We start from the raw sequence: 17580 nt of genomic DNA on the forward strand, positions 1-17580 counted from the left end.
GTAGTACATTCAGACTAATATAAAAGGGAACAATCAATACTGCCAGGAGTGGAATGGAAAAGGGTAGGAGTTAAAATAAGAGGGGAAAGATCACCTGAGAGGGTATACAGGAGGTTGGGCCATATAGTATAGTATGTTTCAGGAACCTGAGTTCAAAGTTTCTGAAAAGCCAAAATAATAATGTCTAATCTTCAGTGAGTGTTTATTATAGAACAGACATAAGGCTAAGAACTTTAAATACATGCTCTCATCTAATCCTCAAGTCAACCACACAAGGTAGGTTCTATTACTGTATGACCCTCACTTTACAAAGGAAGCAGTTGAGGCTCATCACTTTCACACCCTGCCTCGAGCTAGAGAGCTGGTTAAGCAGTCCACAAGTGTGTATGCTGTGCGACCTGTGCATGTGGTTTCCCATTCTACTTTTACTTTATTTTGCTGGCACTGGGGACCTAATGAAGTGTTACAAACAAAGGAGTAATAGAACCAGATTTCAGAAAATTAGCTGATGGTAGTATAGATAATAGATTAAAGAGCAGGGAAGCGAGCGTAATTAGGAAACTAGCACAGAAAACCATGAGAGATGGGGCCTGAAATAATGCAGCAGCCAGGTAATGGGGAGGAGAGAGAGCTTAATGAACAATCTTTTGCAAGATCTGGCCCCTTTCTACATACCCACGATCACTTCCCTCCCGTAACACTCAAAAGCCCCTTGCTCTTCTCACCTACAATTTATTATTTCTAGGCCCATGTCTCCAACTAACTCTCAGTTCAAGTGTCTGTTCATGCCTGAAACTTTCCTTAATTCTTCATCTTTCCTCCTACCTTCACCTGCAAAATTTATAGCTCCCACATTTCTATTTTCACAGCACTACATACAGCCCATCATTGCATTTCATAGTATTATCTTCGTCCACCTCATCTCCGTCATCTACACTTGTCGATTCAGGACCATGCTTTAGTCATCCCTGTATCTCACTGCTGCCAGCAGAAAATGGCATGGGAACAAGTCAGCTCAAAACATAACACTGAATTTTCTTTTAAGATGCCTCTTTTTCCAATTGGATTATTACTAGCCAACCCTTCCAATTAAGCAAAATGATATGATTTTTCATTTTCATCTTACAATTGATAGATTAAAAGGTAATTGGCAATATTCACAATTCTAAGCAATTAGGTTACTCTTGATCATTGTACTTTTAAGGACGTCTATCCATCTGCGTATGTTTAAGTTAATACACATTTATGACTTTCCACTGTGTGTTAGGTTAGGTAGGACACAGCCTCTGCTCACAACTGAGAAAGAAAAATATAATACCTACAGAAAATAGGAATAAAATTTAGAAATGCTCCAATTATGCATTACTATTTTACATGTTATTCCAAACCAAACCAAGTTTTGGACAGTAATATAGAGAGGCATTGATAGCTACCATCAACAGCAAGTAGACTGGTATTTCGATAGTCATCGGGTACGGTCACAGATACTTGAAAACAATGGTCCACTTTAGGACTATCTGCAGGTTACTCAGGGTGAATAAACATCTCCTTTTGCCCTGGACTGAGGAATTCCTGGGATGTGGGCCCTCTATGCTAAAGCTCTGACAGTTCTAGTTCAATTAGGGCAAGTTGGTCTGACTCCTTTCTGATTTAAAAAAACAAAACAAACCAGCAAACAAAAAAGGAAACAAGCCATTCCAAAGGGGGAAAAAAAAACCAAGTGCTACTCACGTCGGGCTAGTTACTAGTTTCAGGATACGGTTAATTGGGAATACGCACTCTTCTCCTGTGGCCTGTCAGTGGTAGTATGACTGGTGTCACAGTCACTTTCAGAAACTCCGTGAGGTGTTTGAAAGTCCACAGTAATTTAGACAATAGCCATTCTCAAGACCAGTATGGGCTTTGATAGGTAATTCTATTCTGGATTTTAGAAGGTTGAATAAACTTCCTTCATCCCCAAAACGTCACAGGTCAATAATCAGGTATCCAAACCGCACACAAATGATCACATGGCATATATATCATGACAGATGATTAAGGCTGGTTTAAAGGGGGAGGAGGGGAGGGCAATCTGCAGAATGAATCAAGTGGGAAGGTAATACATATTATCGTGAAAATGCCAATATTTCCTTATTTTCCATAAAAATTAGAAAAATTTTAAAGTATTTTACATGTGCCTTATTCCCTGTTAGCTAAGGGAACTTACGTGAATCTGAGGTGATTCTTCCTCAGCCAGAGTTTCCCTAACGTGGGTTACAGGAGTGTTGGGCTGGGCCTGTGGGGCTGGAGCTCCTGGGCCGCTGCCCTGTGGCCACAGGCAGGCCATCTCCTTGCCCAGTGTGCTGTACCAATGGTACCACAATCTGTGTGTGTTAGGACGTGACAAAGATAGAAAACACTGCTCTAAGTCAGGCATTTCCTCATGTGTACAATGGAAACATTAACCTCTTTATAGAGATGTTGTGAGAAGCCTGGAATAATGTGTAAGAAGAATTAGAAGAATACAATGATTACTGTAAAATCCTATTTGGATATGATAAATTTAATTTCATAAAACCCCAAGAGGATTGAAAAAAAAAAAAAAGAGGGTGCGTTGCCAAGCATGAAAACAAAGAACTCACCTGACCAGAGGATGCTAACAAATTAATTGTTGTCAGAAGCATCCAACCTCTACTGGCTTCTTCACTCTGATTGATTTCCAAGAACTGGACTATGGCCCGACTTGCAGCCTCTGTAAAACCAAAGGGAAATCATTAGTTGAGAAGAAATCACATATAAGGAAGTTCTTCCTTGAAACCTGCAAAAAAAATAATCATTTACTAAGCATATACTTTATATCAGCCCTACTACATGCTCAAGAGAGCAATGTTTTAATGGTATTCATAGATACCATCATATCAGTGCAGAATGTAAAAGTCAACCTATGTATTTAGGAAAAGGTATATCACAAACTCGTCAAAAAGAGTCAGGAGGGAGGTGAAATTTGAGCTAAACTCACCAGGAAAACAAGTATATATGTCTGTCTAGATAGGGGGAGGCAGGAAGGAGAACAGAGATTAGGAATACTGTATTAAGACAAAAGTGTGGCTAGATGAATGAGCTAACTATGTACAGATCAAGATGAAGAACTGTAATAACACAGGGTTCACATTCTAGAAGAGCGTATGTTGAGAATTAGAGTCTAATATCAATAACAGTGATAGAGAATGTCTATTTATGAAGGAAAGTAAGCTAAGGGCTGTATCTGTATTTGACTCTTTGGACAAAAGAGAACATACGTAGTTTCTTGAGCAAAGTAGATGATGAAAGGATTATTCTAAAACTATTAATTTAGAGTGATATGTATGGCAAACTGCAAGGGCAAAGAGACTGATGGGGGAAACAAATCAGGAGCTTGCCTCAGTGGTACACGCAAGAGGTGACTTGAACAGCTGACAGTAGGAACAGAGGAACAGTGAGAGAGTCATTCATAGAACTGCAGTGTTGGAAGAATCCCTGAAAGTCAATTTAGTTGATTATGTTTTTAAAGATACGGAAAAATGAATAAATCCCTAACCATGTACTCTATCAGCACAGAGTTCATCGATTTCTATATTGATATAGGAGATGAAGTCAAGTCATCTTTAATTAAAATGAGAAGTCCACTCTGTTCACTCTAGACCAACACATTAAGTTACTAACATACACTAAACACACGTCATAAAGACGCAGGATGCATAATAAATAGAATTTAGATGACTTTAGGGGTGTTTTTTCCTTCCATTTAAGACAAACAAGACAAAAGTGTTTTTATCACATAAGTGAATTAATACAAGACTTACACATGGTACTGTGCTGTGCATATTTCACCTTTATTTACTTTCATTTGAAAGAACATTTTAAAAGGAAAAATTTTTAGATACCTTATTCTTACTGAGTCTTAACTATGTAACAAACACTGTTTTAAGTATTTGTAGATGTAACTCATTTAATCTTTACAAGAACCCTATGAGTTAATAGCTATTTTTATACCCCTTATTATAATATAAATTGAGAAATGAAGAGGATAAGTAATTTGCCTACAGTCAGGGGTAGAACTTATATTCAAATCCAAGCTGTCTAGTCTGTAAGAGGTAGTTCACAGTAGTGATCTAAAAAAAAAAGGACTTACTGGAAAAGGGGGAAGTCAATGGAAGCCTGATTTGCTTCTGATATTCAGTATCTCCTAAGTGCTGAAATTACTGTATTCATATACTCACTGATTTATAGCCTCTTGCCCCTCTCTAGAAAATAAACACCATGGGAGCAGACTCCTGGTCCGCCTGGTTCAATGCTGCTCCCTGGTATGAGGCACACCACTGGCACTAAGTGGGTCCTCAATAAACATCTGTTAAATGAGTGAATAAATCAACCCAAGGAGATCAAAGGAGGACACGCTGAATTCAACCTCCTGAACATCAGGAGGTTTGGATTTACTACGGGCAACGGATTCCTGAAGGTTCTGAAAGGAGGAGTAATACAAAGAAAGCAATGTTTAAGGATGATTAAATAGAGAAGGGAGAAAACAAAAGACCACCACTGAGAAACCACCTTTAGCAATCATGGTTTAAGATCATTGGTAAAAACTGACCTGCAAATTTCTCCTGCAAGCAACAATGGACCTAGACATTTGCTAGGTAACAGGACCCATCCTTCCATGATAGGAATTAAATGTGTATATGAGGAAGACAGCTTCTTCTAAATTGCCTAAAATTCTCAACCAAAGGCTGACATGCTACGCTTTCATTTCCTAGCTGTTTCATAATTAGGGAACTTTGGTTTTAAATTGTACATTTCCAGTTTCATAATCTTAAAAAAAAATACTTGTAATCTTCAAATTGATTATTTCACAGTTAAACCAATATAGTGAAATTCTATTTCATAAAGACAAAACAAAACACTGATTAGTAAATGGACTGGTTAATACCAACTATGCCTTGCACAGAGGGGGAAAAATAGATTTTGAAAAATTAAACCTGCTTTAAGAGATAAAGTTATCCTGGTATAGAACTTAGAAACCTATAGATATGACACATTCTGAGTGACTCTGGACATTTTTGGATATTACTTAACACTACTAACATTAAAAGAAAACTGGACAAATGTGTATTTTCATACATATTTCATACATTTTCATACATATTTCAATTACCAATTATAAACAATGAATGCCAATGGTTACTTTGAGAATCAAAACACCAAACATGTACTCTTGGTTTGAAACAGTTCTATTTATCTGATCAATGGCATTTATACAAGTATGTGGTTTCTTTTATTTTGGCTGACAATGAACATTAAGATATTCCTCAAGATAAGACAATTTTTTAAATGTTCTATTTGTTATTAAACAACAGTTCAATAGATTGCTGAGCTGATCAAATGAGATAATACACATGAAAATCAACTTTGAAAAAGATCAAGACAGTAAAATTACTAATGGTATCTTTAACAATTAAGCCAACTTAATAATTACAACTGTTGTTTTTGAGAAGGTGGAGAAGACCTAAGTTACATGAGCAATAGTGTATAATTACGTTATCTGACTCTGAATTGCAAGTTCATACAGATAAAGAGGTCTGGACAGAAGCTGTAGTTAAATGATATATATGGGAGAGACTGAAAAGTCTCACTGACAAAATAAATCATCTCTGCGTAACAAATTAAAAACGTAGTTCAGAAGAACTGTTTTACTGTCACCTGCTAATTTCAGTATGTTGCCATTGAAACACCTTAATCGGATCTCCCACTTAACTTTAAATGAGTCAAGGAGCTCATGGTAAAAGGATACAAATTTAGTGCTATCTTTAAAAAATTATATGGACTAAAAAGTAATTTTTAACTTTTATGAATCACAGAATTTCTTAAAACTTTGAAAGAAAAACATTCCTAGTCAAAGAATGTTGTATTAGTCTTTTAATTTCACTAATACTTAACAAATACATATTTAAATGATGATTTTACTTAAGGTTATGAGAATTAATAAAAGAAATGATCAATATTAGCCCATCTTGAGAGTTGCCAATCATTTGATTTAAGCTTCAGCTTTCATGCTGCATTTCAGTACATACAGTTAGATGCAAAAACACAGAAGGGGAGTTAGGAGAGCTCATTATCAGATTAAATAAGAATAGAACACAGACAATTTTAAAAGAAATGTATGTTCCCAGCCTACACTGAATAAATTAAATTAGACAGCATTCAGAACAAGCAGAACACAAAACCTGTTAATTCTAAGTGTAGTACAACAGTTTTCTTTTGCAAAGTCCATTTAAAGCATAGTCATTTTCAAACTTATGCTTCAGGCTGATTATGTGAGACACATTAATAGTATTACACTTATTTCATTAATGAAAAAATCAAGCCCTAAACACCCCTTCCCACCTCCCTCCCCCCCAAAAAAAACACTTCCACAAGTTAGTCAGTAAAATAGTATTAGGACTCAGAGCTTCCATGCTTCTTTCTGTTTGATAATACATAACCACACCTTGGGAATGAGATTACCTGAAGGTGTTGTGCCTTTGAAATCCTTGGCAGACAGCGGGGCACACTGTTTTTCTGTTTAAAAAAAAAGGCCAGGTTGTCTAATTGGGGATTCACTACATTATACTAATCTCGCCACAAGATGCCAACTGTGGTCAGCATCACCTGGCTTCTACGGCACTGGGCCTCCGCCCAGTGGGGAATGCACCACTGGGCACTACAGTGGCACCCAGCATGCAGAAAAGTCATTAATAATAAACTGAAGATACTATTTTTACACAGGTAGAATTTTCTGCTTCAATGATGTAAATCAATCATGTGCCTTTAGAATTAAGAAGACTGAATGGCTGAACACAGCAAATAAACAGAAAAGACGAAGAAGAGTCTTAAGCCATACCTTGTACACAATATGGCCACAAAATTATTTTCTCAAATTAGTTGAGAGAGTCACTACATATACTGAACAAAATCACAGGGAGGCAATAACCAAGAGAGAATTAAGGGAGAGAAAACAGAACAGTGACGTTGCCCTAATGTATTACACATCAGTCCACATACTCATTTTGCATGTTGATATACCCAAAACATTCCATTTTTACTAATTTCTGACAGATAGATTTAAATAACAGAATTTCAGGTAAGTATGGTTCCTACTGAGACATCTACAATCCCTGTTAGAAGTGACCTGGTAAAAAGACTTGATGTGTGAATGGGGATCAGGTAAACAGAATAACAAGTATTTCACATCAAATTCAGAGAAGTCCTGGAAAAATAATCTTGCTCTAAAGTGCAACACATAGAGCCAATTTTTAAAAGAATAATAGAGGGTTCATTTCATCTGCTTTTTTTTCTTGGAGAACATTATATGCATGTAAATTATAACAAAATTACTTTCAGTGAGAACTTCCTGTGAAATAAATAGTTATGTGAGGTATTGAAAGCAGCCCAATTCACAGAAGCAGAAAGTAGAATGGTGGCTGCCAAGGGCCGGGAGGAGAAAGAAATGAGTTGCTGATAAGTGTGTATAAAGTTACAGTTATGTAACGTGAAAAAGTCCTGGAGATCTGCTGTCCAATACTGTACTTTTACAATTACCTGTACTGTACATTAAAACATTTGTTCACAGGGCAGTTCTCATGTGATGTGTTTTTACCACAATAAAAACCAATTGATCAATCAGAAAATCAGAATGGGATATGCAAGAGGAAAGACGATTCAAGATGTACCTAGATCAAAATCTAGAATTTTTTACCAAAAAAATCAAAAGATCAAAAAACCTCCAAAAAAGTACTTTTTGGTCACAACACTGATCAAAAGAAATTTCCAATGTTCAAGGCTTAAAATGAAAGAAGAGGAACAAGGATTCCAACAGCCAGAGTTCTTCAAGGCTGCCTGGGAAGATACTTCAAAACTATTTTCTCTCTTAAACACCAGGAAGCTGGCTTTTCTAACATTCCCAAAACATTAAGCGGAGGGAAGGGAGGGCACAGAGAAATCCCATCAAAATCAGTAAAAATTTGTTGAGCACCTAATCTGTGACAATCATTCTTTCAGGTGAACAGAGATGAACACCACAGACAATAAAACTAAATAAGTAAATAAACAAGATACTTTCAGATGATGACAAAGCTCTGAAGGAAGTATTTAATGTGACTGAATAAATTACTAACTGGTGTGGATAAAAGTGATTAGGAAAGGTTTCTCTTGTGGAGGTAAAACTTACACAAACTGAATTGAATCTCACTGGATTCTAAAGTTAATGAATTTCAAAAGTTTAAAACTGAAAATTACTTGGAATTACATGATGTGAAAAATATATCTTCAAATACCTGGCAAACAAGATGTCATCAATAGAGGAAGGCAGATGAAGGAAGGCCACAAGGGGTTTCAGGTACTACGTCTCCAACTTCCTGTGAGTCCATAATTATTTCAAAATAGGAAGTTTAAAAAAAACACAAAAAACTTGTGTAACTCTTACTGTAATTAACAATGAAACATATCCTCCATTTAAGACACTGTCCATTATTTCTAAAAAACTGCCTTATAAAGATGTATGAAAATGAATGTATGTATGTATATGCATGACTGGGACATTGTGCTGTACACCAGAAATTGACACATTGTAACTGACTGTACTTCAATAAAAAATAAATTAATTTTAAAAATTGCCTTATGCAAATAAAATTGTAAAGGATTGAGGAAAACAAATCTCCAATGTAGAAAAATGTTTTTCTATAAACATGCAGATTAGGTATTTTTAAAGACAGCAACAGAAAGGAGAGTATAAATAAATTCTGGAACTTTGAAAAAAATCTATGGATGTCACTCAAGAAAGAAAATGCAATGAGAGGAGCCAACATATGAGAAAGAAATTTCCCTTCATACTATCTACTTGAAATAGCTAAAAAGGCACAAAACACACAACTCTAAAATTTAAGACCAACTTCCCATTTCAACAGGAGGATGCAATCCCACTTTGGGTGGAGCAGGGAGAAGACGGGCAGGAAGATTACCTTAAACTATCTTAATCACCTCTCCTGGGACTTGATTCAAGGACTGCAAATATAATTAAAATTGTCTCACTTTAAAATCCATATATCAGTTCATATAATGTCCTGTTTCTGATTAAGAGATTTTTGTCCTCAATCTAAAAATACTTTAATGGCTGTTTCTCCAAAGACTCCATATGGGCCCCAGATAAAGACAGAAGTTTGAGCACATGCGTTTATCTCCTCTCTCCTGAAACCCCACTGCCATGCACTGAACTGTGCTCCCAGCCCCAGATTCATATTTGAAGCCTAAACCCCTAATGCGATGGTATTTGGAGGTGGAGCCTTTGGGAAGTAATTGGGTTTGGATGAGGTCACGAGGGTGGGGCCCTTGTGACGGGATTAATGCCCTTATAAGAACAGACACCAGAGATCTCTCCCCTCCAGGCGAGACCACCCTGAGAAGGTGCATCTGCAAGCCAGGAGAGATCTCACGAGAAACCAGTCATGCAACACCTTGATTCTGGGCTTTCAGCATCCAGAACCGTGAACAGAAATTTCTGTCGTTTATGCCACTGGTCTATGATATCTTGTGGCAGCCCAAGTAGACTAACATGCCAGTAAAACTATTGTTTAAAAGGATTTTTTAAAAAGTATAAACCCATAAGAACAAAGAAAACAGAAAAGGTAAAAGCAACAAAACTTTGGATTCTAAAACAGCAGAGAAGTCAGTGGTAACTGATTTAGCAAATTCTAGAATCTTAACTTAAAGCAAGTGAAAGGAAAATAGAAAAGCAAATTACTATAAGAGAACCTCCAAGAGGCTCAGAATTGGTACCTTCAGAAGCAGAAGTAAATGTGGGACTGTACGCAGAAGGACTGCTGAAGAATGTCTAAGAGCAGCTAGACCCAGATCCCCATTACTATGTGGGTACTAGACTGGAGATTAATTCATTGAATAGAAAAAGAGAGGGTGTTTGGATTGAGATGGAGGAGGGACAGACAACGACATCACGTCAGGCACAGTTGTGGTCTCATCATGAAGATAAAATAGATGCTTATGTACTAAATGTTAAGTAAGGGTCCTCAGACCTTTCTCCAACTTGGCTTCTGAACTGTTCAGAGTCAGCTATATACTAAGTAAAGATTGGATATTCTTCTGTAGGGACTCTGCCTAGCTCAAGGGAAAGATGGTCAACAGAATGGCCCAGCAAGATGACCCTGGGCTGAGGCCCACATCTGCAAGCTCCACCCACAATTACAAAGCTACCCTACAGCTTTCCAAGGATGACACACGTGAGGGCATTCTCTAATATAAAAGACAGAGACAAAAACAAATTAACAAAAAAGTCAACCTGAAAGAAAGAGACTATTTAGGAAGATAAAAATCTGAAAAGAAAAGAAACGGAAAAAAAATTAAAAAGAAAAAGAAATCTCAGAGAATTAAGAGAATCCATGAAAAAAACATACCAACAAAAAAGAAAAAAACTCCTAGAAATTAAAATTATAATGTCACAAATGAAAAAGAAACTTATAGAAGGGAAAACTGAAGAGCTCTTTTAGCAACTAGATTTAAAAAAAATAAATAGAAAATAAGACAGGAAAGATAAAAAAACGATAGTGACAATCTTAAGGATACATGTGATGAGAAAGAGAAAACAGAGGGGAGGATATTATTACATAAATAATTCATAAACTTTCTCAAAATTAAAGGATATGAATTCCCAGACTAAACTAGTCCAATTGAGTACTCAGTATAATGTATAAAACAGGTCCACTCCAAGGCATGTTATCATGACATTTTAGAACAGGAGGGCCAACAAGAGGATTCTAAATTTTCCCATTTTTTAAAAAAAATGAAAAGAATAGAAAAGAAACAGGCCACAGACAGAGAATCAAGAATCTGGGTAGCTTTAGATTTTTCAATACCAATGTAAGAATCTAGAATATGATGGAAAAGTAATTTTTAAACTCTGAGATAAAATGACTTCCAACCTTGAATCTGATACCCATTGAAAGGAGGATAAATGCAATGGAAGCTGCGAGATTTTCCAAAATAACCCCGAGAGGTCACCCTGGGCTGCCCAGAGAAGGACCCACTGACCATGTACCCAGAGGTACTGCACCTAAGCTCAATTTCCCATGACACTGGTAGCTTCCATTCTCTGTAGGAGGGCCTGCAACTCCCCCTGTGCCCACAAATCTCCTGAGGCTTAACAGCTAGATTTCTCAAATAACTTCTGTAAACATCCAGTAAGTACTCAAATCCAGTACTCAAACAGCCTCCATCATGAACAGTCTGCGTTTCTTCACCGATGAGATGGCAGTCATGCTTGGATTTTAGGATGGGGTATGCCAAGCACAATTCTCTGTGAGAAAATGAGGGTGAAGGACTTGTGACTTCTTTTCCCTTGCTGAAGCTTGGTTTTCTAAGTTTCCCTTTTCTGCAATAAAGTCGTCCCATATGACGTGCTGGAGTTTGTTCTGAGCCCTGCTACCTGAAAACTTGTCAACTTGAACGTTATCACTTTCCTTGGTGAAGGGAAAGGAACTCATTTTAATATAGCAAGAGTCAAAGAAATCTTCACTCACGACATTTCTAAAAACAAAATCCAAAAACCAAAAATGGTAACTCCCCTGCATCCTTTCTCAGGAAGCTGTTGAACAAGACACTTTACCAAAACTGAGGAAGTTAATTTGAGAAAATAGATGACATGAGATTCAGGAAACAGAGGCTCTATCACAAAGAAGCGGAAAGGCATCCCAGGATGACATGAGAGAAGATGCAAACATGACAGCTATCCAGCTGGCTTAGGGCGCAGCTACTACAGATTAAGGCAGGCCAGAAAGTTCTGTAAGAGTTACTTGCAAGAAGATGAAACTGATACAGTATCTGATGTCTTCAGTCATATTGAGGGGAGGTTCGAGAAAACAGAGGAGTAGGGGAAGATTTTATGAAGAAAATATTGAAAACTAGTTTTTTTTAAGGCAATTATTAACTCTGATAGAGGTGAAAACGTTTTCAAGAAAGGAAAAGTAAACACAGCATACCATATTGCTCATCTTTGTCTAGTATTTTAACTCACAATAATATAATGAGGGGGAGGATATAGCTCAAGTGCTTAGAGCACATGCTTAGTATGCATGAGGTCCTGGGTTCAATCCCCAGTACCTCCTCCAAAAATAAATACATCAACCTAACTACCTGCCTCCCCAAAATAAATTTTAAAAATAATGATTACTAATCTAGTCAAACTATGAGAGGATGATATGGGGGTAAGAAGTGTGCATCTGTGGGGTAGCGATGGTTAGCTTAAGAGTAAAAGTCTCATTTTCTCCTGTGGGAAGTCAGAAGATAGTGTCTAAGTATGAAAAATCAAGAGCACACACTGTAAGCATGTGACATAGAGATACACACCAAAAACAGGTTAAGAGAGGTTAAAAAGTGCATCTCAGGAGTAGAAACTAGGGATGAAGCAGGATAGTGAAAAGGAGATGCTGTTTTTAATAATAAGCCTTTTAACTATTTGACCATAAAACCATCTGCCCATATACTTTTAAAACTGAAAATAAAAAATAAAAAAGTAAGATTAAATAAGATTACATAACAAGGCATTACTGTTATTATTAGAAAAATAATAATTTGATGGGTGGAAAAGATAAGTGATTTTTGAAAAAGATAATAGAAACAAAATTTAAATTATTGATTTCTCAAATGCTTCAGTAAGAAAGCTATCACTCAACCATTACAAAACCAAAACAGCAAGTTACAAATTAAGATAAAAATCACTCATACATGTTGCTAATTTAGAAAATGACTAATGGTAATTACAATCCAAAAAGCTTATTTTAATCTTGATTAAAAGGGATGCTACTCTATGAAGTTCAAAATTATCTAATTATGAGAAAAAATATTCAGGCAGCATTTATGAAAGGCCTACTATGTAAAGCACTGTGGTAACGACTGTACTTACATAAAGACTCCTAAATAGTTCATGGTCTAATTGGAAGATAGAGAAACATACACAAATACCACTCGTGAAGCTGAGTAGTTAAGAAGAGAAAATTTTTTCCTTGATGAAGGGAATCAAGAAACATTCTGTCTAGGAAGTATGACTTAATTCAAGCTGAGAAGATTTAGATATATTAAGATGGGGTGAGATTCTCCTCCTTGGGTGAAGCATCACAAGCAAAGGACAGAAGGAGGCATCGACATGTTTGGGAGCGCAAGCTACACAGTTTGCTTGAAATACACAAAAAAGAAACAGGAAACCAAAAAGGGTAGATGCACACACACAAAATACATACACATATACATCTCTCCAGCCCCTGGGTTTGCCTTGAATGTCATGCTAGGAATTTGGACTTTGTTCAGAAGGAAACAGAGCCTTGTTAAAAGGGTTGGGTGGGGGTGGTAGTGGTCCAAGGAAAGCAGCTCTGTGTAGAAATATTCGAGAGTAGGTGTTGAGACTAACAGAAGGCTGTGACCATAAGAATGGGAATGGGGCCTTGTACTGAAATCCACCTGCTTAGAATCCAGTCAATTTTCTGTTTAATTTCAACAGTACTTTTACTGAACTGTCCATTCAAATAAATCAGTTCTTACTGGTTTCTGTAAAAAATACCTGTGGATTTGTTTGATGCTCTCCTTCGAATTTCTGTCACCATCAGTCGTGAGACTTGTGTTGTGAACTGCAGAAGATCAGAAAATTTTTCTGTCATTGTATTTGGCGGAGCATTTCCAAAAACCTGTGGATGAGAAAAAAAAATTAATAAAAGCACTGTCAGCTTTTTTCTTTTATTTGTGCTTTTCAAAGTGTGGTTTGACTGAAAATCAAGTAAAAAACAAGTATGCTTGCACAGCTGCTCCAGATCTGAATGATGTATTTAAAACACAAGTCTTTCAACAAACCACATCCAGCCACATGTCCTTAAACACATAAAACAATCTGTTGAATGAATACTTAAATAAAATCTAAAAGCCAAAAACTAGTTATCTGTAAAATTTAAATCAATCTTACCAGTAAATTTTAGAAATAGGATGTTTCTCTGAAGAAATCTAAATTAAGAATTTAGAGAAAAGTGGTTTCCTTGATGGTGAAAAGCTTCATCAGATGGCAAAAAGCAGGGACTTATCTATTGCTAAGTCCTAGGATGAATACAGAATTCACTAAACTCATTTTATATCTCAGAATTTCTGAATGCTAACCACAGTAATTCCCAAATAAGACTGTTAGAAAAAATACTAGAATAAAGAAAATGAATGAGTGGATCACGAAATACACTTGTGTTTACAAAAATCCAAGACAAATGAATTTTAGAATAAATTATTCTTGAAGATATGCTGGTATGGGTTCAGCAAAGAGAATAAGAAAATAAAACCTGGACAGACTATCATAGGAAAAGAAATGGTATTATAACAGATATATAACTGAGAGTATCCTGGAATATTTTTTTAAATATTATAGCTAAAAGGAAATTCTGTGTCTCCTAAAATTATTATGAGAGTTCTTGACCATAACACTAATTAAATAATATTTTGTATTCTTATTATCTGTTCAAATGTTACTACAAAGGTAGGAAACATATCTTACTCACCATGGTATTCCTTGCCAAACTTGCAACCTGTCTTTTATGGGGATGTTCCCTAAATATGGTTGTTCGTTTATACTGCCTGCCCCCAAAACCAAATTCTATAAAATGTTTAGATAGCATAAATTATAACATAGAATATAAACTAAAAGTAAGAAAGAAAACAAAATCAAGCAAATAAAAACACTAAGGTTAGGGAGATGGACTGGGAAAAGAGCTCTATATTACCACATTTTAGTCATGAATTTTGGCTTATATATACACGAGAGAAGATCTAGTCAATTACATGGTTCATAATGTTATGAGGTAAGAAAAACATAATTTAAAAAGTATCTCTTTCTTCAAACTATAATATACAATTTTTTCCAAAAAGCCTAATAAAAGGATAATTTATAATATAATATCCTTGTAAAAGAAATGTTTCTAACATACTTAAATACTGTGTTTCTTACAACCACCCTCAAACTGAGCTTAAACTACCAAACACAATAAATCAGTTCTTCAGTGTATACTTTTTTCCATGTAGATAAGTCTATTCATTAACTTGACACAGGAATAATTTATCTCAAGAACAAATGAACTGTTCTTTTCAGGAACTCCTTAATAAATCATTTTTTCTGCTGAGATTTTGATAAATGTTATGTGCTTACAGTTAACCTGTGTTGCCTGTTAAATAAGACCCATATTATCTAACAAACAAACTGAAGACGGATCAGAAATTGAGAAGTCTAACAGTGACATGCTTGAATAGCTATTCCTCGTCCACTCAGTATGTGACTGCCTAATGAAGGTGTTTATAAAACAACTACATATTTTGCTCAATTATTAAGTCTTTTATCAAATTGATTTAGATTTAAAGTAGATAAATATTCCTATTATTCAGACTATATTGATATATAATTTGCTCCTAAGAATTATTAAGCACTATTTATTCCTTAGAGTATGACAACTTCGTAAGACAGGCTGCTCATTTCTTAGATAGTATAGCATATGGTTTATTCAAGCAGTTTTCATGCTGGGTGAATAATACACTGCTAAAAATGCAGCTAACTTTTCAGGCAAATCCTGATGTATACGGGTTTATTGCCATAGGGAAATTTTTTCAAAAGGGAAGTCCTGCTTGAATTGACCAATCCAAAGTTAATGTTATGTCTGATTTGCTAATCTGAAATCAACAACTATTGCTTCTTTGACATAAATAATCTTCAGTGATCCAACAATGCTGATTCTTTCATTTATTCACTCATAAATATTTACTGGTCTCCTATAAATGACTCCAGGCGTATATATTTGAAGTCATGAACACAAAGGTAAATAAAGAATTGTGAATACAAAGGCAAATAAAGCAAATATGATTCCAGTGCTCATGGAGTTTACATTTTAGTACAGGAGGCAAATGTTAAGTTAATTAAAAAATGAAAATTATGTTGGATAGTGACACGTTACAAAGGAAATAAACACGGTAACTGAAAGGGAATGCCTGAAGTGGGAAAAGACTGTCAGAAAAGGTTTCTCTGAGACAACACTGATGCTGAAGGATCATTCTGAATAAAGAAAAAAGGTCACAATAAGGAAAGACGGTGCCAGGCAGTGAGATCTGTACTAAGATCTCAGCATGGGCAAGAGACTGGACGGCTGAGGAGTCAAAACTGGGTGAAGCCGGAGTGTTTCAAATGAGAGGTGAAACGGTACAAGATGAAGCTGGAGAAGTACAAGGGCTAAAGCATGAACCTGACATTTTAGATAACACCGAATATATAAGGCAGCAAAGAAAAGACTAGATTTTTTGTAATTGACTTTAACAACTAAATTTTAAAATATCAGGTATGTATTCACTACCCTCCACAAACAGTAGGAAACAGACAATGCTTCAATCACACATTTAAATGTGCTCCACAGAGGCTGGAGCATGAAGTTGAGAGCCAGGAGGCTTGGATTCTCCTTCTCACCCTCAGGGACTGACTACTGATCAAAATTTTCTGGTTCTTAGTTCCCTCATGTGTCAAAGGAGAGAGCTGAGCAAGAGAAGTGGTAATACATTCAACTCAGAGGGTTGAGTCTATAATAGACATGTGACATTCATAACCCAGATGAAAAAATAGTACCGAGGAAAAAACGCACAACAATCATTATCATATAATGAGCACCGACAAATACTTGACATGTAATGTCATTCAAATTTCATTAAATCCTATACAGTATCCCCATTTTAGAGACAAGGAAATTAAGAGTTAGAGAAGGTAAACAATAAGAGGTGGTGGAGAGAGAATTCAAAATTAGGTCTGTCTCCTAAACAGACATTTCTCCAATGAAGACACACAAATGGTCAATAGGCACATGAGAAAATGCTCAGTACCACTATGAGAAAAATGCAAATCAAAACTACAATGAGTTATCATCACACACTGGTCAGAGTGGCCATCGTTAAAAAGTCCACAAAAAGTAAATGCTGGAGAGGGTGTGGAGAAAAGGGAACACCCCTACATGTTAGTGGAAAGGTAATTTGGTGCACCATTATGGAAAATAGTATGGCGATTCCTTAAAAAACTAAAGTTGCCATATGATTCAACAATCCCACTCCTGTGCAAATATCTGGAGAAAACTTTAATTAAAAAAGATAGCCCAGTGTTCACAGGAGCACTAGTTACAACAGCTAAGACATGGAAGCAACCTAAATGTCCACTGACAGATGACTAGAAAAAGAAGCTGTGGTACACACACACACACACACACACACACACACACACACACACACAGTGGAATACTACTCAGCCATAAAAATAATGAAATAATGCCATTTGCAGGAACATGGATGGACCTAGAGATGATCATACTAAGTGAAGTAAGTCAGACAGAGAACGACAAATTCCATATGATATCACTTACATGTGGAATCTAAAAAAAATCACACAAATGAACTTATTTACAAAACAGAGATAGATTCACACACATAGAAAACAAACTTATGGTTACCAAAGAGGAACTAGGAGTTTGGGACTTG

The 17580-nt window shown here is 36.1% G+C and overlaps 1 protein-coding gene across 6 annotated transcripts in view; it reads right to left on the reverse strand.

The window, feature by feature from the left end:
• The window catches only part of WDFY3 (WD repeat and FYVE domain containing 3), a 242948-nt gene that overhangs the window by 135201 nt on the left and 90167 nt on the right, over window positions 1–17580 (reverse strand). For all 6 annotated transcript variants that reach the window (XM_064485992.1, XM_064485989.1, XM_064486001.1 and 3 more), the window contains exons 4-5: window positions 13613–13736; window positions 2622–2731 (exon numbers count right to left, since the gene is read on the reverse strand). In XM_064485992.1, the coding sequence (XP_064342062.1) occupies window positions 2622–2731; window positions 13613–13736 (234 nt within the window). The remainder of the gene's footprint in view (window positions 1–2621; window positions 2732–13612; window positions 13737–17580) is intronic.

Source organism: Camelus dromedarius, chromosome 1 (genome assembly GCF_036321535.1).
Source record: "Camelus dromedarius isolate mCamDro1 chromosome 1, mCamDro1.pat, whole genome shotgun sequence".
Taxonomy (NCBI): domain Eukaryota; kingdom Metazoa; phylum Chordata; class Mammalia; order Artiodactyla; family Camelidae; genus Camelus; species Camelus dromedarius.